The sequence below is a fragment of the Dipodomys spectabilis genome, unplaced genomic scaffold (assembly GCF_019054845.1).
Source record: "Dipodomys spectabilis isolate Male_0828 unplaced genomic scaffold, ASM1905484v1 ptg000174l, whole genome shotgun sequence".
Lineage (NCBI taxonomy): Eukaryota > Metazoa > Chordata > Mammalia > Rodentia > Heteromyidae > Dipodomys > Dipodomys spectabilis.
This window is the reverse complement of record NW_024870851.1, coordinates 788,342-812,710: the sequence shown is the minus strand read 5'-3', so window position 1 is coordinate 812,710 and position 24,369 is coordinate 788,342. Positions and strand designations below refer to the sequence as shown.

At 37.9% G+C, this 24,369-nt stretch overlaps 1 protein-coding gene across 2 annotated transcripts in view; it reads left to right on the top strand.

The window, feature by feature from the left end:
• Positions 1-281: 281 nt before the first annotated feature.
• Positions 282-24,369, top strand: part of Mtx2 (metaxin 2) — a 50,339-nt gene continuing 26,251 nt past the window's right edge. The window contains exons 1-3 of one of the 2 annotated variants that reach the window (XM_042694178.1): positions 282-504; positions 19,745-19,792; positions 20,744-20,790. In XM_042694178.1, coding sequence (XP_042550112.1) covers positions 465-504; positions 19,745-19,792; positions 20,744-20,790 — 135 coding nt within the window. In that variant the 5' untranslated portion in view covers positions 282-464. Of the gene's footprint in view, positions 505-19,744; positions 19,793-20,743; positions 20,799-24,369 lie in introns of those variants that run through there. The other variant, XM_042694179.1, reaches the window with a different exon arrangement.

Sequence of the window (24,369 nt, the reverse complement as noted above, 5' to 3'; positions counted from 1 at the left end):
CACTATCAGTGTTCCATACCTACCACAAATATCTTTAGAGTGCCTGGTGTTCAAGCAGGCCCTACGGGTTCATCATGGTTCCCAAATCATGGCTTACAGATACGCCATCCAAACCTACGCGTCTCCTAGGTGGGAGACTAATGGGACCGTCGGGCCTCCGGCTCCTTCGCCCGCAGGGTTCGGGCACCCTGGCCGACACAGGTTCGCGGGGAGACCGGAAGTCGGACGGACGTGGGGCGGGGCGGACGGAAGCGCGGCGCGCGGCTGTCACTACGCCGGAAGTTCGCCGGCGGGACCTGGCGGTAACCTTGGGGGCCAAGCCGCGGCTGCTGCCCAAGTGGTTTCGGCGAGTCGGAGCCGGAGCCCGGCCAGACTTGTGCCCTGCCCGGAGCCGCGGAGGTTGCGCAGGAGGGCGCCGAGGGTTGCAGAGAGCCGGCAGCCGGGCGCGGGGCTCCCTGGCCGACATGTCTCTGGTGGCGGAAGCCTTGGTTTCGCAGATCGCAGGTAACGCTGGCGGCCGGGGTCGGGGGCGGGGCCGCGGCGGGCGCTCTGGGCGGCCCTGCGTGCGGAGCCAAGCCGGGAGGCGGAGGCGGCCCCGAGCGCCAGCCCTCACCTCACGGATGAGCGACGCAGCAGCACTGGCTGTGCCGGGGACACGCCGCGGGGGCCGCAGTCGCGCCCGCTTTCTTCGCGGGGCTCCGTGCCGCCCTCACCGGGCCGGCAGGGGCGGGGCGGGGCCCGGGGCGGGGCGGGGCCCGGGGCGGGGCGGAGGCGGGGGCGTGGTCACGAGCCGGGCGGCCCGGAGCTGGGTCCCGCTGGGGGCGTGGCCACAAGGCCGCGCGTGCCCCTCGCCCGGGTAGGAGTGTGGGCGGTCTCCCTCCTGGGACCTGAAGTTTAAGGTGGCTGTCGTGGAAGAGTCGTCCTGTTGCCTGTTCTTGAGCGTTACCCGTTACCGTCGTTACCAGTCAGAATTCGAGTGCTTTCATCACTTGTCACAATTCGGCCTGCCATACGGAACATTCCATAGGATTCATTGAAATGTCTGAATTTATCTGAACGTTAAAGCAATTATCTTTGATTCGAAGGACAGAATATGACCGATATACAATCTATAATTGTCTTGTCTTGTTGTAATTGTCTTTTCTTGTTGAGGTGGTTTATTTATTTTTTTTTTGTCGGTCCTGGGACTTGAACTCTGGGCCTGAGCGTTGTCCCTCAGCTCTTCAGTTCAAGGCGAGCGCTCTACCATTTGAGCCATAGCAATACTTCCGGTTTTTTAGTGGTTTATTGGAGATAAAAGTCTCACAGCCTTTCCTGCCTGGGCTGGCTTTGAACGCCGATCCTCAGATCTCAGCCTCTTGAGTTGCTAGGATTATAGGCAGGAGCCACCGGCGCCCGGCTTGTTGAGGTTTTTATTTATTACAAAAAATACTGAGAATATGGGGAGGTGAAGCATATATTCTAGATTTAAGTTAATAGAGTTATCTTAATTCTCTAGCACTTCTTTAGTTTTTTTTTTTAATATGAGAATAGTATGAAATTGTCACCAGAATAAATAGGTGTACTTGAAACAGGAAATTTTATAAAGTTTGTCGAACGGGTTTTTGTATCCATATTAATTTTAGCACTATCCATAATAACCAAGACATGTAAGCAACCTTAGTGTTCATCAGTGGATGAAATTGATAAGGAAAATTGGCATATGTGCAATATGGAATACTATACTGCCCTAAAAAGAAGGTAGTTTTGCCATGTGAATAGAATAGGACATTTTTATTTTAAATGAAATTAGGTAGAGGAAGACAACTACTTGTATGAGCCATCTTGTATGTGGAATATAAAGAAAATCAGTTGTATAGAAATAGAGAGTAGGGGCTGGGAAGGTGGCTCAATGGTAGAGCGCTTGCCTTGTGTGCCTGAGGCCCTGGGTTGGATTCCTCAGCACCACATAAGCAAAAAGAAAAAAGCCGGAAGTGGCACTGTGGCTCAAGTGGTAGAGCGCTAGCCTTGAGCTGAAGAACTGAGGGACAGCACCCAGGCCCAGAGTTCAGGACCCACGACCAGACCCCCACCCCCAAAAAAAAAGAAAGAGAGTAAAGGGCTGGGAAGGTGGCTCAGTGGTAGAGCGCTTGCCTTGCATGCATGAGGCCCTGGGTTCAATTCCTCAGCATCACATAAGCAAGAAGAAAAAATCCGGAAGTGGCGCTGTGGCTCAAGTGGTAGAGCACTAAGCCTTGAACTAAAAGAGCTGAGGGACAGTGCCCAGGCCCAGAGTTCAGGCCCCACGACTGGACCCCCCCAAAAAAAAAAAGAAAAAAAAGAAATAGAGAGTAAAAAGGTGGTTGCCAGAGGCTGGGGAAAGAAGAGATGAGGATCAAGGGCTCCGAATCTGGTTTAGACCAGAAAAGCAAGTTTTAGTGTCCTTCATGGTGACCACAGTTAATAACATGCATTTCAAAATTGCTGAAAGATTAGATTTTTAATGTTCTCATTACAAAAGATGGTAAGTTAGAAAAGTGATGGAGATGTAGTTTGATTTAATCTTTCCATAATGTATATACAGACAAAACACTTGTCAATTACAAAAGTTAAAATTATAAATGTATTAGTAAGCCAGATGTCAGTGGTTTACCTTTGTAATCCTACCTATTCAGGAGGCTGAGATTCAGAGTTAGTTCAAAGTTAGCCTGGACAGAAAGGTTTGTGAGACTCCATCTTGAAATTAACCTGTAAAAACTTAGGCTGGAGGGTCAAGCACTTGTGGCTCATGCCTATAATCCTAGCTGTTCAAGAGGCTGAGATCTGAGGATCATAGTTTGAAGCCAGCCTGGGCAGGAAAGTCTGTAAGACTCCTATTTCCATTTAACCACCAAAAAGTGGAGCTGTGGCTCAAGTGGTAGAGTGCTGCTAGCCTTGAGCAAAGGAGCTCAGGGACAGTGCTCAGGCCCTGAGTTCAAGCCCTAGGATGGACACACACACACACACACACACACACACACACACACGTACGTGAGCACACACGCGCTTGTGCGCACTGGACTTAAATGGTAGAACATCAGTTGAGCAAGTAAGCTGCACAAGCACTAGACCCAGAGTTCAAATACTGATACTAGCAAAGAAAAAAACAAAACAATGGCATACCCAATTTTTATAGATAACTAGAAATGAGATGTACTTGCTAAATATTATGACTTAAAAGCTGGGATTATATTAAGTTAAAAGTTATAGGAGAATATATATATGTGTGTGTGTATATATATTTTATGAACTTGTTAAGTTCTACATAGATAAGAATATGTGTATTTAAGCTAAGAAAAAGTTAAAGCAAAACATATAACTTTTTCCCTTGGAGTTTTGGGGTAGTAAGGATAAGAGTGTTGGTGGTGGATGGAGGAAATACAGTTCTGAATTATTTGAATTACTATAGTTGGGCATATTTTCATTTGTAGTTTAAATGATTGTAATTCTTTAAATTTAAAAGATTATTATTATTACTATTATTATTTGTGCCAGTCCTGGGTTTGAATTCAGGACCTGGGTGCTCAAGGCTAGTGCTTTACCATTTAAGCCACAGCTCTACTTCCATCTCTCTCTTTTTATTTTTTGGTGCTGGTCCTGGGGCTTGAACTCAGGCCTGGGCATTGTCCTGAGCTTTTTTATTCAAGACTAACACTCTACCAATCACTTGAGCCATAGGTCTACTTCCATATTTTCTGGTGCTTAATTGGAGATAAGAGTCTCATGGAATTTCCTGCCTAGTCTGGTTTCAAACTGTGATCCTGATAACCTCCTGAGTAGTTAGGATTACAGTTGTGAGCTAACAGTGCCTGGCTATTCATAATATTCTTTTACTGGTAATATTAAGATCCTCTATCTTAGCCTCCTGAGTTGCTAGGATTATAGGCATGAGTGATTAATGACCTAATTTTGCTTTTATTTTTTATTTTTGTTTTATTTTTGCTGGTCGTGGGGCCTGAACTCTGGGCCTGGGCACTGTCCCTCAGCTCTTCAGCTCAAGGCTAGTGCTCTAACACTTGAGCCATAATGCCACTTCTGGCTTTTTTGGCTTATGTGGTGCTGAGGAATTGAACCTAGGGCCTTATGCATGTAAGGCAAGCACTCTACCACTGAGCCACCTTCCCAGCCCCTGCTTTTATTTTTATCTTATTATTCATTTATTTATGCCAGTACTGGGGCTTGAACTTAGGATGCTGTCTCTTAGCTTTTTTTGCTCAAGGCTGGAGCTCTACCACTTAAGCTACATATCCACTTCTGCCTTTATGGTGGCAAATTGGAGAGTCTCAAGGAATTTCCCACCTGGGCTGGCTTTGGACCGCATTAGTAGAGCAGCATGGCATATAAGATCTTCCATGACTAACTCTAGCCTTATTTCTGGTCATTCCTTGAACTCTAGCTTTTCTAAACTATTTGTTGTGCCCATCCTTGGCACATATTGCCCTTTGCCTGAAGAGTCCACTTTACTGAGATAGCTTCTGTTTCTTTGTTAAGATTCTGTGTAGGGCTGGGAAGGTGGTTCAGTGGTAGATCGCTTGCCTTGCATGCTTGAGGCCCTGGGTTCGATTCCTCAGCACCACATAAGCAGAAAAAAAAAAGCTGGAAGTGGTGCTGTGGCTCAAGTGGTAGAGTGCTAGCCTTGAGCTGAAGAGCTGAGGGACAGTGCCCAGGCCCAGAGTTCAGGCCCCATGACCGGACGCCCCTCCCCCCCCCAAAAAAAAAGACTCTGTGTACCATTTGAATATGTAAGTCAATCTAATATTTTTTCCTGTTAAATGAGAAAAAGGTTAGAGTTGTATTTTTCTAATGCTGCTGTTGCTGATGTAAAGTCATCCTATAAAATGAAAATAAAACAGAAATGTAAGGAATAAAGTAACGATCATTTAAAATTATACCACCATTCTCTTCTCAAATACTTAAAAGTGTTGATGAACAAACCCATAGCATTCCTTTTCCTAAATTAAAAATGTATTTACATTTTAAATAACAATGTACACATTTTATAACCTATTTGTAATATATCATTGGGAGCTCTTCATGTCTATAATGAGATAGTTATTTTTAAATTTTTATATTGTATTGTGGCAAAGAAACTAATTATGTCTATTTCTGATTGATATTTAGGGTGTGGTATCTGTCAGTTCAAATGGAAGCAGTAGTATATCTGTCTGTACATACACAATAGCTCAGCTGTTACTGTGGGGGCTGGCAAGTACAAAAGGCATAAGACTGGAAATCAGGAGTGGAAGATGCAGGAGGAAAAAAGTGCAATTTCAGGATCAGGTGTTGATTGAAGTGTCTAAACTTGGTGAGGACTTAGGACTTAATTCTTTTTTTTTTTTTTTGGTCAGTCGTAGGGCTTGAACTCGGCTTGGGCGCCGCACTATCCCTCAGCTCTTCAGCTCAAGGCGAACACTCTACCATTTGAGCCACAGCGCCATTTCTGGTTTTCTAGTGGTTTATTGGAGGTAAAAGTCTCACAGACTTTCCTGCCCGGGCTGGCTTTGAACCGTGATCCTCAGATCTCAGCCATCCGCACCCGCTTATTTTTATTTTTTAATAGTACTGAGGATTGTGTTTAGGGCCTCCTGCTTGGTGGCTGGTACTTTACAACTTGAACTTCTTTCATACTTGCTTTTTTTCTGGATGGGGCAAAGTCTCATGGACTTTTCTGCCTTACCTTCTTGGAACCTTAATCTTCCAGACCTCTCTTCCCTAAGTAGCTCCAATTACAGGTCATCAGTACTACAAAATGGCTATTTTTTTTATCACTCAAACCTGTTGTGAAACATCCCTGTAGTACACCTGAATAGAGGCAATAAAAAAGTTAATTTAATTATCAGTATTATTTTGTAATTTATCTTTAAAAAACAAATTATTCTAAGGGATTTATTTCCCATCTTTAAATGTGTGCTTTTGGTCATATTTATCATGTTTTTTTTTTTTTTTTTTTTGCAGGCCTGAACTCTGGGCCTGGGTGGTCTCCTTGAGCTCTTCAGCTCAAGGCTAATGCTCTAACACTTGAGCCACAGTGCCACTTGTGGTTTTTTTCTGCCTATGTGGTGCTGAGGAATTGAACCCAGGGCCTCATGCATGCAAGACACCACTCTACCACTGAGCCACCTTCCCAGGCCCTATCATGATTTTTTTTAAAAACAACTAAGCAGACTCTTCCTACTCTTGCTGATCGAGTATGCTCTAATCATACCTTGGCTACTTATACCTATTTTACTTATTTTTACTTATTTATTTATTTTTTTTTGTCTGTTATTGGGCTTGAACTCAGGGCTTGGGCACTGTCCCTGAGCTCTTTTGCTGAAGACTAATGGTTTACCAGTTTGAACCACAGTGCCACTTCTAGTTTTCTGGTGGTTAATTGGAGAGAAGAGTATCACGGACTTTTCCTGCTTGGTCTGGCTTTGAGCTGTGATCCTCATATCTCAGCTTTCTGAATAGCTAGAATTACAGGCATGAGTCACCAAGCGCCTGGCCATATTTTATTTTTTTTAAACTGGATTTCATTATGCTAATATTCATGCACACATATACATACAGTTTTTAAATGTAATTATAAATGTTATATATATGCACTCATTATTTGTATTCTCTTTACCCCTCAGATCTCTTCTTTTTTCCCCTTCCACTGATCCACCCTGTGCAGTTTCCCTTTTATACTCACATCTCATTATAATCATGTTTATCTTCATTATAAAATTGAAACTTGTTGCCAGGCACCTGTAATCATCCCTGTAATCCTAACTACTCAGGAAGCTGAGATCTGAGGATTGCACTTCAAAACCAGCCCAGGCAGCAAAGTCCATGAGACTTTTATCTCCAATTAATTACCAGAAAAGCTGGAAGTGGAGCTGTGGCTAAAGTAATAGAGTACTAGCCTTGAGCAAAAAGCTCAGGGTAGTGTCTAGGTCCTGAGTTCAAGCCCCAGTACCAGCAAACACACACACACACACACACACACACACACACACACACACACACACACACACACACACACACACACGGATAGTGTCTAGGTCCTGAGTTCAAGCCCCAGTACCAGCAAACACACACACACACACACACACACACACACACACACACACACACACACACACACACACACACACACACGGATAGTGTCTAGGTCCTGAGTTCAAGCCCCAGTACCAGCAAACACACACACACACACACACACACACACACACACACACACACACACACACACACACACACACACACACACACACACACACGGAAACTTGCGGTAGATGCCTGTTAGACTTTGCCACAGTTGGTTACTGACAATGAGAGTAAGCTTCCATTTTTTGAGCTAGTGGGCTAAATAGTTTATTTATATAATTGCTAACAGTAGTTTGATTTTGTTTCATAGATATTATTTTTTTAGATCAGGAAATTGAAGAGAATAAATATTAATGAATATGGTCTTTGAAGTAAGAACTGAGATGTAAGACTAGCTTTAATTTTTGTCCTACTCTCTTGGGTAGAGCTTTCTGGTGTTTAGTTTCCATATTTATTAAAGGAGAGTAATATATCTTATATATATACTTACAATGTGTATGTAATATATATGAAGTTATATAAAATAAAAAAAATTTTTTTTGGGTCTGGTTGTGGGGCCTGAACTCTGGGCCTGGGCACTGTCCCTCAGCTCTTCAGCTCAAGGCTAGTGCTCTACCACTTGAGCCACAGTGCCACTTCCGGCTTTTTTCTTTTTGCTTATGTGGTGCTGAGGAATCCAACCTAGGGCCTCATGCATACAAGGCAAGCGCTCTACCACTGAGCCACTTTCCCAGCCTCAAAATAAATATTTAATAAACAGAAATTTCTATATTTTATTGCTCAAGACCACTCACTTTAAAGTAAAAGGGTCTTTTGAAGATGTTACATTTCAAAGGCTTTCCTGAATTTGTACCTCGATGCTTTGCTGTACTTTAAACATGTTAGTTAAGTTTAGCATACTTGTAATTTAGTAATCTTTTGATATCTGTGCAATATGTCTTTTGTTATTTAATTTTATTTGTGGTGCTAGAAGTCAAACTCAAGGTCTTGAGCTATACTAGGCAATTGCTCTGCCACTGTGCTATATTCTAGTCTTTATGTAGAAACTAATTTAACTACACAGGTTAAGAAATAGTACTTGGAAAATTCTGTTTATTTCATGTGAGTATCTGGGTACTCTAATTTATTAATGACTTTATTTTAGCAGTGGCATTCATCTCTAATATGAGCTAGGAAAGTAGTTTTACAGGATTCTATGGGACCTTTATGTAAGTATCTTGAAAGCGGAATGTAGTTCAGTGGTAGAACACTGTCTAGCAAGTGTAATGCTATGGGTTTGGTCTTCAGCAAAGTGTGCATTCGCGCGTGCATGCACACGCACACACACATGAGTTTTAATTTTCTTGTAAGGTTTATTATAATTTCATGATTTGATACTTTTGCTTTTGGTGCTGGAGGTCTATTCCAGAGCCACTGAAATATGGACCCTTAACCCCATGATTTTTAGCTTTGAACATAAAAGATTTTGGTGATGAATGCCCTGTAAAAATTGTCTGTTTTTTTTTCTGTGAAAAATTTTGGACTTTGAAAAATTTTGGACTTTTGAATTATTATTGTTAGCTTAAAGAAAATGGAAAGAAAACATCATCAAACTTAACATATTTCAAACATTAAAAGATGTCTTAAGCAGTTTTCAGATGGACTGAAGATATTAAATAGAGACAGATGAATTACATTCAGGCTTTTCATTTTTTGGTTCAAAGACAAGTTACAATATTCAGCAAATTTAACTATACTCATTTCTATGTAGAAGAAAATGTATTTGCCTTGCCAGTAAGAGAAATGCATGCTTTAATTTTTTATTGCTTTGTAAATGATCTTCTCTATTCTTGAATACTTTCCTTACTTTGTATGCTCTAAATGAATCATGGTTTTGAAAATTTTTTACCTCGGTAATAAAAATGAAATCTTATTGGTTAATGAAAAGAAAGGTTCTTTTCAATAAAACAACCATTTTTGTTATGACAATCCCCATTGACTATAACTGTGTTAAGCAAAATAGAGACCATAAAATGTATTTCATTGTGTTTATATAGCAACTTTTTGTGCTGATTATATATTTTTATCTCTAAGAACTTCTTTTTATTTGTTTTTGAGAGAAACTGGCCTAGAATTCACTATATAATAGCTGAGGCTGGCCTTGAATTCCCTCTGGTTAGGAGCCATTGAACAATTCGGAGAAAAAGTGAATTTTTGAGTTTTTGCTGTTGAATTTAGTTGTTGAGATGTTAGCTTCTTTAATTTGGTTCAGAGATTTTATTTTCAGAGTTACAGCATGTTTTAGTGCCAGATATCTTTCAAGCTTTACATGGAAAAACTTCTGCTTACATTTTTACAGAATATACTTACCAAATATTTAATTTGTGTTATGTCCAACAAATCAAAGAAAGGCTGGATAAGTGGGATTGCATTAAACTGCAGAACTTCTTTATGGCAAAGGACCATAGCTAGCAAGATAAATAGAAAGCCCACATACAGACTGGGAGAAGATCTTCCCTAGTTATACAACAAACAAGGACCTCATATCAAAAATATACATAGAAGCCAGGCAGTGGCTGACGCCTGTAATCCTAGCTACTCAGGAGGCTGAGATCTGAGGATCGAGGTTCAAAGCCAGCCAGGCTGTAAACTCCGTGAGACTCTTGTCTCCAATAAACCACTCAGAAAGCCAGAAATGGTACTGTGGCTGAAGTGGAAGAGTGCTGGCCTTCAGCTGAAGAGCTGAGGGATAGCATCCAGGTCCAGAGTTCAAACCCCACTACCAGCAAAAAAACCCAAAAACCAAAAAAACATAGAGCTCAAAAAAATTAAACTCCCCAATAAAAAATCCTCAACCAACCACCCTATTAATAAGAATAGCCAATAGACACATGGAGAAATGTTCATCTCTGGCCATAAAAGAAATGCAAATCAAAACCACATTGAGATTCCACTTCACTCCAGTTAGAATGGCCATTATCAAGAAAACAAGTAATAAATAGTAGATGCTGGCAGGGATATGGCCAGAGGGAACCTACTACACTGTTGGTGGGAATGTTAGCTGGTTCAACCACTCTAGAAAGCATTATGGAGGTTCCTCAAAAGACTAAACATAGAGCTCCCCTGTGACCCAGCAATCCCACTCCTGGGCATTTACCCAAATGATCATAAACAAGGCCACACTAACACCACCAGTACAACTATGTTCACTGCAGTGTTATTTACCATAGCTAAGAAATGGAGCCAACCCAGATGCCCCTCAGTAGATGAATGGATCAAGAAAATGTGGTGGTGGTGGTGTGTGTGTGTGTGTATGTGTATCAGAAAGAATGACATCACTACATTTGTAAGGAAATGGAAAGACTTGGAGTAAGCCAGACCCAAAGAAACATAGGCTTCTTGGTTTCCCTCATTTGTAATAATTAGTATATGTCTAGCATAGTCCTAGTAGAGCATCACAATAGTTCCATAACTATGTACATATGACCATGTGAAATGATGCTAATTCAAATGAATTCCAAGTTATGGAAACAAGAAGTTGAGTTTTTTTTTTGTTATTGATGATGTTGTTTTTAATGTACTGTATGAAGCTTTTTCTTTTTCTTTTTTTTTTCACCCCTTTGGTTTACCTCCTGTAGTCACTGTTTTTGATTCTGGTACCCTGTGACTTATGTATACGTTTATCTGATTTGGGGAAAGGAAGGAGAATAACAAAAATGTGAAACAAGGACAAAGGGTGAACTCATGCAACAGCAATATTGACAAGACAGTAGGTTGGAAATGAACTTTACTACTTGTGGCGGGGGAGGGGGGAGTTGGGGCAGGGAGGGATAGTGGGAGAAAAATGAGGAAGGGGGTAACAATGTTCAACAAAAAATGTACTTATTACCCTATGTAACTGTAAACCCTCTGTACATCACAATGAAATTAAATTAAATAATTTGTGTTATGTCCTCTGACAGATGCTACAGGTACAAACATGAATAACACAATTCTTGCTTTTGGTAAGCTTAGATTCTTGGGTAGGATACATTTATGGAAATAGGTAATTTCAATAAAGAGTAGATTATCTTATAGAAATCTGTAGGGAGATGGCTAATTCAGGAAGCCTTTGCTGAAGCTTTTTTTTGTCGGTCGTGGGGCTTGAACTCTGGGCTTGGGCGCTGTCCCTCAGCTCTTCAGCTCAAGGCGAGCGCTCTACCACTTGAGCTACAGCGCCACTTCCGGTTTTCTGGTGGTTTATTGGAGATAGGAGTCTCACGGTCTCTCTGCCCGTGCTGGCTTTGACCCTCGATCCTCAGATCTCAGCCTCCTGAGTACCTAGGATTACAGGCGTGAGCCACCAGCGCCCGGCTGCTGAAGCATTTTATCTTTTATTCCTAAGACTGAATTAGTAGGGGTTCACCAAACGTCTTCATATCTCTCCTTGCTCCCCACCTTCTATCTGCCTTTCTTCCAAATGTTGCTTGGACTAGATTTAGATTTCATCTCCTTTGTAACTTCCTATCTTCCTCAGGCAGATTTAGTTATTTCTTCAAGAATATTTCTATAGGTTTTATACATACTCCTGATTTAGTGTTTAAATCAACAATTATATAGGGGATGTATAGCATTTATCTAATTTTATTCTTTCAACAGCTTTATGAGACACCTTATATTTACCACTTTTTCTAGTAAGATAGTTGAGGCAAAAAAGGTTAAACTTGCCAAGGTTACTCAGTAAGTTACAGAATTAGGAGGAAAACCCATGTGTGTCTGACTTCAAGATCCAGATTTTTCCCCCAACACCACCTGCATTTATTTACTGTGTTGTAAATGATTGACAACCACTGTTCTCACTTCTGTCCTTGCCTCTCACTCATTCAGTGAATTTAGACCATATGGTATAATTTATATGGCATATTTATCTTTAATATTTATTAACATGCATTAGTTTTATAAAGTGAGGTTCATTGTGGTATTTACAGACATGTAAACAGTTTATCCTGACCAATTTCACTTTACCTTTATCTTATTTTTATGGTCAGAGGCACATTTTGGACATTTAATAATCTGTTTTCAATTAAATTGCTTTAGTATATTTTAAGGAGTCTCTGAGGATTTTCTTCCCTTGTTTTTATATTTATTGAGGAATACTGATGCGGTCATATTGTATAATATTGGTTTTTCTATTTATAGAAAATAGTCCCATATTGTATTTTAAATCTAGTCATATTTAAATTTATTTTAAATGAAACGTTAGTATTGTAATTGCCTAAAACTATATGACTTTAAATTTATGTATGTTTTCATTGAGATTATCAGTATAGTATCTATGTCGGCTTAGCAAACTTATTTCTTCTTTTTTCCATATGTCTTGTAATAACTTGTACGTGTTTAAGAACTGCCAAGTGCTCTTAGAGCATTTTGCTATTTTAGTAGTATTTGCATTTACACCTTTGGCAGAAGGCCATCCAAATTTGGACATAAGATACGCATGTTTTTTATTCCTTTCATATTATACTGTTTAAATAGTTTTGCTGGGCTAAAGAGATGACATCTATAAGCTTTTTGGAATCTAGTTGCCTAAGGATAAACTGAGTTGACTTCATTAGTGTACAAATGATAGGTTTGCATAGAGTTATTATAGCATTAATCAATTTGATGGATTGGAAAAATGACAGAACTGAAGCAGCATGTAATATTAGTGCCTATTATTCTACAAATTATGTGTCTTCACCTACATTCATATGCCAGAGGAAGCTTGTTGTACATTAAAAATGCAGAACTTAAGAAAGGGCACCTCTTTTTATGGCCCTTCTCTTGTCCTCTTACATTAGGTCATCAAGAAATGGATTTTAGAATCTAGACTTGTTTATTAGGTCATAACACTTTCATAATGTGAAATATTCTGAGTTGAATGGGATGGATGGATCATCTGCCACCAGAATGACTTATTTCTTGACACTGAAGAGAATACTGCAAGTAGTATAAGTCTTTAAGAAACCTTATGATACACATATGTGAATTTATTGGCCAACAGTATTTCATTAACAGACTAGTAGTAAAGAATATACATTTCTGGGTATATGTTATAGTTGATACACCTTAAAAATAAGCAAATAAAAAATAACAGGAATATATGTTTTGGTTTGTGACTGTTGCTTTATGTGTGTATTTCTAACATCTGCAGCTTTTTATTTTTTTTGTGCTGGTCCTGGGGCTTGAACTCAGAGCTTTGGTGCTGCCCTCAGCTTTTTTTTTTTCCTCAATGTCAATTCTTTACCACTTGGGCCACAGATCTATATTTAGCTATTAGGTGGTTAATTGGAGATAAGGGACTCAGGTACTTTCTTGTTCATGGTGGCTTTGAACCACAATCCTCAGATCTCAGCCTCCTGAGTAGTTAGTATTAGAGGCACGAACCACCAGTGCCCTACTAGGAATATATAAATATATATATATATTTATATATATATATATATTTTTTGGGTCCAGTCGTGGGGCCTGAACTCTGGGCCTGGGCGCTGTCCCTCAGCTCTTCAGCTCAAGGCTAATGCTCTACCACTTGAGCCACAGTGCCATTTCCAGCTTTTCTCTTTTTGCTTATGTGGTGCTGAGGAATCGAACCCAGGGCCTCAGGCATGCAAGGCAAGCGCTCTACCACTGAGCCACCTTCCCAGCCCTAGGAATATATTTCTTTATAGTATGATAAAATTCATATTATGCTGGTGAATTCTATTAAAATAAATTTTAAATGACTAATATTGGTTACTAAGTATCTTAGAGCTAACTGCTTTGTTATGAGAGATACAGTTTCTTTTTCTCTGAGTAATTGATTTTGAGGTTGAAATGTGAAACAAAAGATTGTTCTAGACAGAGGAAATAGCACAAAAGAGTCTTTGGTAGGAAAGATTGTAGAATATTTAGAAACTGGATGAAGGCCATTGTGACTGAAGTAAAGAGAGGGAAAGTGTGGAAAGATGTGTGAGATGGAGTAGAAAGTCAAGTAGCACTCATAGGCTGGCCATGTTGAGGATTTACGTCTATATTCCAAGAGCTGTACATAATTCTTAATACGTCTTAAGGTTAAAATTTATTTTGTTGTGCTTATAATACAAGTGCTTGAACCATAACAATATTAGGAGTTCCTAATATTGTTTCCCACAACTTCCATTTTTTACTAACCTCCTTTTCAGAAACTTGCAGCCTTTTTTTTGCAGCTATTTTTAATACTGTCTTATCCTTCAAACATGTTTAAAACAACATTTAACATCAGTGAGTGCTTTTGATGGTAGAAATTCAAGAAAGATTGAGTAAGTGAGTCATGAAAATTTATTTACTATTGAAATAGATTATGGCCTAAAACATATCAGATCAAGTGAAAATATTAAAGATGAAAATATTTTATTACTGTTGTAAAGACTTTACATGCTACAGTTCTTTTAAATGTTTGTTGTTTGCACTCTGGTTTAAAAAATTAAATCTCCCTCTCTTTTTACACATGATTAGAAACAAGGAGTAAGGGCCTGGTGTGGTATTGACTTACCTGACTCAGGGAAAAGAACAAGTGAAGTGGCCATTTTGGGCTTCATCTTTCATTACTAGAGACTCACAATAAAAGAAAATATTATCCAAACTAAAAAGAAGGCTTTATATTTTGTTAGGTGTCCATAATAATGTTCAGGATTCATGAATTTACTTACAAAAACAGTTTTGACACCTACATGAGTTGATTTGTAGATTTGTTGCCATGCTATCCAACATGGGATTTTGACTATTTATTTATTTATTTATTTATTTTATTTTATTTTTTTTTTGGTCGGTCATGGAGCTTGAACTCTGGGCTTGGGCGCTGTCCCTCAGCTCTTCAGCTCAAGGCGAGCGCTCTACCACTTGAGCCACAGAACCACTTCTGGTTTTCTAGTGGTGTATTAGAGATAAGAGTCTTAGGGACTTTCCTGCCCTGGCTGGCTTTGAACCTTGATCCTCAGATCTCAGCCTCCTGAGTAGCTAGGATTACAGGCGTGAGCCACCGGAGCCTGGCCCATATTTAATTTTTTTTGTCCCTCATGGGGCTTGAACTCAGGGCCTGGGTGTTGTCCCTAAGCTTTTTTGCTCAAGGCTAGCATTCTATCCCTTTGAGCCACAGCTCCATTTCTGGTTTTCTGGTGGTTAATTGGAGATAAGAGTCTCACTGGCTTTCCTGCTGGGGCTAACTTTGAACCATGATCCTCAGATCTCAGCCTCCCTAGTAGCTAGGATTACAGGTGTGAGCCACCAGCACCTGGCTTATTTGCCTTTCTTTGAAATATAAAAAAAAAGTAAGATGTTTTGGTAGAGTGTCTTTTTGATCATTTATTTTCAACTGTTCTTTTTGTATGCACTTTTATTGTTATTGTACAAGAGATGTACAGAGGGTTGCAGTAATATAAGTCAGATAGAGAGTACATTTCTTTGAACAGTGTTAACCCTTTCCTCACTCCCAGTTTTTCCCTCATCCCCATCCTCAAGTTATGTAGTTCATTTTTAACATAGTGTTTAGTGAGTATCACTGATTCATTTGTTCACCCTGTCTCACCATTTTTGTACCCCCATTTACCCTTCCAAAGACATAAACAAGACAAAAGGAAAACAAAACAGCAACAAAGGGAAAAACCTCTTGTTTCCACACCTGGAGTTCATTTTGATAAATATTACCTTATGCAATCAGATGCACATATGTGTTAAGGCTTTGTATTCCCCTCTTAAGACTGTCATCCTTGGGCTGGGAAGGTGGCTCAGTGGTAGAGCGCTTGCCTTGCATGCCTGAGGCCCTGGGTTCGATTCCTCAGCACCACATAAGCAAAAAGAAAAAAGCCAGAAGTGGCGCTGTGGCTCATGTGGTAGAGCGCTAGCCTTGAGCTAAAGAGCTGAGGGACAGCGCCCAGGCTCAGAGTTCAGGCCCCACGACCGGACCCCCCCCCCCAAAAAAAAAAAAAAAACAAAAAAAAGACTGGAATCCTTTGGTATCACTGTGTGTGAATGCCTAGAGATCTGTGTAATCTATCATATCCCAGTTTTTTTTTTTAAATCAGTTTGTTTACTTGTAGATTTATAGCCACATTCTAGCTAATATAAATGAGGGAAACCATGTATGTTTCTTTGGGTCTGGCTTATTTTACTTTATTTAATTTTTTCAAAGTTTTTCCATTTCCTTATGAATGGTACAATATCATTCTTTCTGATGGATGAGTAGAATTCTATATTATATATATATTTGTATACTAGATCTGGGTTGATTCCATATCTTGGCTTTAAGGGTTGCTGAAAGGACACCAACATGCAATTCAGGCAGAAGAGAGTTTATTAGGAGAATCACACTGCTGGCCTGCACCAGAGGTAGGTGTGCACCGAGAGAACTAGAGAGAGATTATATAGGGAAAGGTGAGGAGGAGGTGTGGCCACAGTAGATGCAGAAATGACCTCAGAGACTGGGGTCCTTTTGCTGACACACAGTCACATGATTGACAGGTGATTACAGATACAGGTGATTACTGGTTTCTGGCAGGTGCTATCTGGTAAGGCTACTTGCTATCCTTCATGGAGAGTAGGTAGGAGGGATGGGGTTCTCCCATTGTTGTTGGTAAACAACAATGCAGGGAACATGGTTGTTCTGGTGGCTGTAGTGTGGCCTGGTTTGTGGTCAATTGGATAAATGCCCAGGAATGGAATTGCTTTGTCATAGGGAAGCTCTATGTTTAGTCTTTTGAGGAATCTTCATACTGCTTTCCAGAGTGTCTGAACAAGTTTACATTCTCACCAACAGTGTAATAGAGTTCCCCTTTAGGCACATCCCTGTCAGCATGTTATTGTTAGTTTTCTTGATAATGGCCATTCTAATTGGGATGAGGTGTAATCTCAGTGTTGTTTTAATTTACATTTCTTTGATGGCCAGAAAAATAAACCCTCAAAGAAACATCAGCCCAATTAATTAATAGGCTGAGGACTTAGAGAGACTTCTTAGAAGAAGTAAAGAATGGCCAGTGAGTTGAAACATAATTTATATCTTGTATTAAACAAGCATCCTTTTCATCCAAATTGTAGGTTCTTAATAACAGAGCTTTTGATATTTGGAAACAGCAGCCAGATGTTGTATGTTGTAAAAACTCTATTATGTTTAAGTATGTTTTGTGAATTAGATCTGGAGAATTTTATAGTGGAGGTAATAAATGCACTTAATTTTTTGAAATTTATTGTAAAGGTGATGAACTGGGGGATTACAGTTACACAAGTAAGGTAATGAGTACATTTCTTTTTAAACACTGTTATCCCCTCCCTCATTTTCTCCTACTTACCACTGCCCAGACTGCACTGCAAGGCAGGTGCTCTAACCACCAAACTATACCTCTAGCCCTGTGAGTTAACATTTAATGAAATTAACTGAATACATGACTTACTGGTCATATGAAAATTTCATCTTACTACATTGAATAGCTTCTAATATATACACTTAAATTATATTCAGCATATATTTTTCTATTTGTATACACAAAAGTTAGCTAAGAAAAATAAAAGTTACTAGAATGTTAATTATCATCTTAATACAGATATATGTTTAGTAAAACTTTGATTAGCCAGAATGTTTATGGAATGAAATATGGTAGGTGTATAATCAGATATCCCTTTTCTTTCTTTTCTCATTTAATAAATACCAACTGTAGGTAAGATGTAGTATAATTTGGCTTTCATAATATAAATAGGATACATCTATTCCTTCAAGAAAATTGGTTGTAATTATTTGAAGTTTTTGTAAATTGCATTTGTAGGTTTTATTGCTTTAATCAAGTTAATGTTATATATAATTGAATCTTTGATTTAGAGTTTTATAGTGAAAGAACTTCATTGTATTGTTTCTAGTAGAGATGTAAATAGTGGTAGGTATACTGACCATACAATTTCATCCTCAAAGGGTACTTTTGAGTAATTTGCTGATGTCAGCTTGTTTTTGTTTCCTTCACTTTTATTTTAAAAACTATGTTGTATAGGTTAATTGGGCTCATATTGAAATTTTACTTTGTTAAAATACTTGCAGTAAAATTAAATATTTGGTATCACTGCCTTTTTGGTATGTGTGTTGAAATCCAGTAGCCTTGGTATATAAATATTGTGGGATCAGTATACAGAAATATGTATGGTCCATTATTTGCTCGATGATCTCCTGATATTATCATTCAATATGAGCTTCATTTTCTATAGTCCAAATTAAGCTGCAAAAAACACTACCAATTTTTAGTAACACTATACTGTATTTTCATTCATTGTAAAGCATAAAGAAAGCAAAATAAGTTTCTTCTCTACTTCTTAAATAATCAGTCATAAGAACAAAATGTTTCACATGTATACATTTTAAAAATTAGCCATAATTTTATATTAAAATAGATTTATATAATCACCTATCTCAATTTAAAAAAAAGTGGAAGAAGGGATGGGTTTGGAAGAATGGGTGACAATGTTGTCAGACACCTTGTATTCATATACTGTTTTGTAGACTGGGAACTTCTTTGTACCACTACTTAAAGATAATAATAAAAAAGTTTAAAAAATTAGCCATAATTTTATATTAAAATGGATTTGTTGCTGTGTTAGAGACTGGATTAAGATAAAACAATAATAAAAACACTAAATTATTATCACATGACATTTAATTTGCTTTCTTGTTGAGAGCAAATGTAGTTGCTGTATTAGAATCGATGATTCTGAGATTTTATGGCTTTTGCAAAGAATTCCATGAATGACATCCTTATAGTCTGTATATTCTCTCAGTGGCATCATTGCTTGTAAGACCATTTGATTAGATAATGCAAATCTAATGCTTTTCTTAAACATTGGTAGATTGCTAATATTTTCTTTGTAGCTGAAATCTTCTTTAGATGAGAGTTTAAGGGTCAAGGTCAAGCTTTACTTCAGATCTGAAATTTAGCATTACTGGCTTTATTTTACATTGTAAGTGCTTAATGCTTGTCTTTTTAAAAGTGTATATGTAGGAATACAATCAAAGCGATTAAGTGTTCTAAAACATGAGGATTCACCTGTATTTTTAAATAATATGAGCTTGAAAGGAAAATAGCCTAATATAAATGCATTTTGATTCTTTTATTTAGTATTTGAAAATTTTCTTTACTATATGTTTAAAGTACTATAATTTTTTTAACTATTTTTGGAATAGTGAGCCAAATATCAGTATCCTTTTGTATGTATGAACAGCATGGGGTGTTGATGTGTATTGGTGTTTTTAAGGGAAGCTAAATGAATTTATTTTTTTTTAATTTTCATTTTTGATTGGGCAAGAAGTCTCCCTCCTCTGCATAAAAAAAGTTATCACGGTGGCTGGGAAGGTGGCTCAGTGGTAGAGTGCTTGCCCTGGTTTTGATTCCTCAATACCACATAAGCATAAACAGCCAGAAGTGGCACTGTGGCTCAAGTGGTAGAGCACTAGCCTTTAGCTGAAGAGCTGAGGGACAGTGTCCAGGACCAGAGTTCAGACCTCACAACTGACCAAAAAAAATTATCACGTAACAATAAATGAAATATACATTTAAACAGTTTAACTTAACAGAGGTTGCTATTAGTGCTCTAGGCTAATGTATCATTACTGTTTATTAATTAGTTGATTATTGATATGTGCCTAAATGTCATTACCTTGTTTCTGCAGCTACAGAACCTTGGCCAGAAAATGCTACATTATATCAGCAACTGAAAGGTATGTTCTTGTTCATAATTAAAAATGACTTTGTATCAAAATACATTTATTATCACAAATGGAGAAACAGTAGCTAATACAATTTACTGCAAAGAGAACTCAAAACATAAAAAAGGGTTTCCCTTGTATAATTTGTCTAGGAGGTTTTGCTTAAACTTATATCTGCCAGGGTAAACCAACTATTCATGGCGTATAAGGTCCTTAGTTTATTATTGACTCATTATATTGGCTGCTGTAGGCAGTGTAAAATGATGTGGTTGCAGGAGCAGTTGGCAGATTTACTGCACCAATAGCTGAGACAGCAGATTTTTGAAGTCCTGTGGTAAAGTGGGCTCTCAGTAAAAAGGAACTGTTAAAATGTATAGGCTAGGATAGTTCAGGCTCCCTTTAGCAGCTCTTCATATATCATCAGATCACATTATGGACCCCATTTGGGGCTCAGCAGCCTGCTACAGTTGTCAGAAGACTGCAAAGTAATGAAGACTAATAGGCAGCAGCCCTAGTCTTCTAAGCATGGAATTTTTATTGCAGCAAACTTGTCATCTTTCTTTTGTGTGACAGATCTAGACACACTGTGCAATATTAACTGGAAGCTGGTTTTATATGATTGTGAATGCTTTTACTTTTAGAGAGATTTGAGCAGATACTATGTTAATTTTAATGAAAAGGGGAATGTTTCTTGAAAATTTAAAATTGAATTTGCTTTTAAATGAGAAAATTTAATTATAGATTTCTGATAAAATGAAGTGGTCAAATAGATAAAATACCCTATTTTCATTATTATTTCCACGATAGCTTTATCAAAATTATTATGCCATGTCAATATAGAACTGCAGATTAGAGTATGGTATGCCATTTCTTCTAAAAGTGGGAATAACGTTTAAAATAAAACAATATTTTGCTTGTTTAGCTGTTGCACTTTTACTCAGATCTTTCATTGAATTTTTACAGGGGAACAAATTTTGCTTTCTGATAATGCAGCTTCTCTTGCTGTGCAGGTAAATATGTAAGTTATGTAACACTTTTTATCCTCTAGGCTATATCATTTTGAGATGCATTTTTTTCCCTTGCAGAAAGTCAGATACTATATGGTAGCATTTTTCTGGGTTACTTAGTATTTTCAGTATAACATTACTTCTCTGTGAACTATAATTTTAATATGAACATTATTCAGTTATTGTCTTTGTATAAAAATCTTATTCTTTAAAAAAACATTTGTAAGTGCTAGGCACATTCTATGTCTTAGCTGTTGTTTGCATTTTGGATATTTGGGGTAATAGTTTCAGTATTTTTTAGTTTATTTGTAAAAACTTATTTATTGAATATTTTTTAGCAGTCATTCTGCTTTTTTGTATCTTTTAGTCTTAATCCCATTTGATAATCCCATTTGATAATCCCATTTGAAGTAGCCATGTTCTTTTCTAGTTACTCTTTATATGTAGTAATTTTACATGTGTGTTTATTATCCCCAAACGACTTACTGAATGAAATAGCTCTTCAAGTTGTATGTATAGTTGTATAAGCCAACAGAGATTATTGGCTCTATAAACTTCACCAAGGCATTGTAGGATACTTGAGGGATTGCTTACTTATTTTATAAAGTAAATGTTAATGTGTATTATAGGACTCTAGTTCTACAAACATTTTATATATTTAGCTGCTATTAGTTTATGTGGTTTAATTCACAAAGATTTTATTGTTAAGCACCTAAAAGATAATTCAAAGAGAACTCTAAAACGTGACATCTATTGGAGGTGAGACTGAGAGCTCCGTGAGGACAAAAAGAAAGGGAAGGAAGGAAATTACCAAGTTTCTGTTGTGTTGTAGGCATACTATTACGTGCTTAATTTTAAATTATCTCTTACATTTTTTAAATTTAATCTTGTGTTTCTAACTGTCTGATACTTTCAGTGATAGTACAGCATTCAGTCTATCTTTGTTTTAAGGCAGGGTGAAAAAGAAAAGAGAAATGTGCTTGGCTAACAATTTATTAGTATGAAAGAAATGAGTTTGGATAATGATTTATTAGTTTGACTATAAGTATCTTTAAATATCTTTTAGCTTCATTTTATATCATATATATTATTGTAAAGATATTGTACAGAGGGGTTACAGTTACATGAGTAAGGTAATGATTACATTTCCTTTTGAGCATTGTTTACCCCCTCCTTTGTTTTTCCCCTACCATTCCTTCCCCCTTCCCCCCCCCCCCACCCCCCCCCAGTTCGTTTTCAATATAGTGTCTTGTACATCTCATTGTTATAGTGGCTCAGCCTGTATCCTTATTTCAGCATTTTGTTATTTCCCTTCCTCTCCCCAAATTAGAAAAATGTATATACAAGATGCAGGACATCGGAATCAAATAAAGTAACAACAGAGTTTATACCATGAGGGAAGAACATACAATAGAAACAAAAAAAAAATCACATAGTACATTATAAGTACATTAAAAGCAACAGCAAAAAAGATGAAATCTCTTGTGTTCCTATCTTGGGGTTCATTTCACTTAGCATCAGCTTATATGGTTATAATGTACATAACTCTTGACTTTTTCTGCTTGTCCTAGACGTATACTGGTTATTTCAGATAAGGGAAACCATGGGACCTATGTTTCTTTGGGCCTGGCTTACTTCACTTAATATAATTTTTTCCAACTCTTTCCATTTCCTAACAAATGGGGCGGTGTCATTCTTTCTGATGGAGGCATAGAATTCCACTGTATGTATGTGTGTATGTGTGTATGTATGTATGTATGTGTATGCACACACACACACACACACACACACACACACACACACACACACACACGTATTCTACATTTTCTTGATCCAGTCATCTACTGAAGGGCATCTGGGTTGGTTCTATATCTTACCTATGGTGAATAATGCTGTAATAAACATGGTTGTGCTGGTAGCTTTAGTATGACCTTGTTTGTGATCATTTGGGTAAATGCCTAAGGTAAATGCCCAAAAGTGGGATTGCTGGGTCATAGGGGAGCTCTATGTGGAGTCTTTTGAGGAACCTCCTTTCCAAAGTGTTTGAACAAGTTTATACTCACACTAACAATGCAATAGGGTTCCCTTTGGCCATATCTACTCCATCATCTGTTGTTATTAGATTTCTTGATTATAGCCATTCTATAATCAAGTGAGGTGGAATCTCAATGTTGTTTTGATTTGCATTTCTTTTATGGCTAGAGAAGTTGAGCATTTCTTCACGTCTATTGGCCATTCTTATTTCCTCTTCAGAGAAGTCTCTCTTTAAGTCTTTAGCCCACTTATTAATGGGGCGGTGGTTTCTTTGAGGATTTGTTGTTGGGGGATTTAAGTTTTTTGAGTTCTAAGTGTATTTTTGTTTTATATCTTTTATCCAGAATATAAATTATGTTTCTGGCAGTATTTTAATTATGTTTTCATATTATGTTAACTTTTGTGAGCAGAAATTTTGAATTTTATGCAATAGATAATGCCTTTATACTGCCTTTATTAATCTCCCCCTATATTTGGTGAAAGGAATGTAATTTAAGCTTTCAAACATTAACAATGTAGTTGCCTAACACATAGAATGCACTTGGCAAATGTTTGGTTTTGGAAAGTAATCTTGCCTGATCAACTACAGAACAGAGAAATTACTTGCTGTGTTTTAAAACAATATTTTCTTTTCTTGAGTTTACATCACTATAATAAGATGTATATAAGGAAAATTTATTTATTTATTTATTTATTTATTTAATTTGGTGCCTGTCCTGGGGCTTGAACTCAGGGCTTTGGCACTGTCCCTGACCTTTTTTTCCTTAAGGCTAGCACTTTACCACTTGAGAGAGATCCACTTCTAGCTTTTTGGTAGTAAATTGGAAATAAATATCTGAAGGACTTTCTTGCCCGGGCTGGTTTTGAACCATGATCCTCAGGTCTTAGCCTCCTGAGTAGCTAGAATTACAGGTGTGAGCACCTGCTGCCCAGTTTACTTAAATTTTTTATATTCGCTGTTCAAGTTGGATAGTTACAAAGCTGCATATTTCCTCTTTAGACTCTGTTATAATATTAAGCTTATAATATTTGTCAATCTTGTATCTTTGAAAAGACAGCTTTAGGGCGTTACTAATACTTTACTTGAAACATTAGTTCTTAATTTTCAATTCTTCTTAAATTGCCATTTTGGGAATAACTTCTTAGGATTTGACAAAAGTCTAGAACATTTTCCTAGAAAATATTTCATTGCATACACAGGAAAAAAAATGCAGGGTGTTCTGCATATGGATTCAGTGGGCCTGTAGACCTCCTTTCTGATATGAACTAAATAATAGCAGTTTAGAAAGTAATGAAGTAATTTTCACACAATAGGAAAGTACTTTGGGTAGAAATATATTCTTGGTTCTCAGATGGAGGGAATTTTGTTTCCTGAAGATGTGACCATGTTTTGATGCTTTGGTTGTCAGAATTCCTGGGAGAATTCCATCTGTTGGGTAGACACCTAGGATGCTGCTAAATTCCCATAATGCAGAGAACAGTTTTCTAGAACATTGAGTTATCCAGCCTGATATGCGAATAGTGGCAAGGTTAAAACCTGGAATAGGT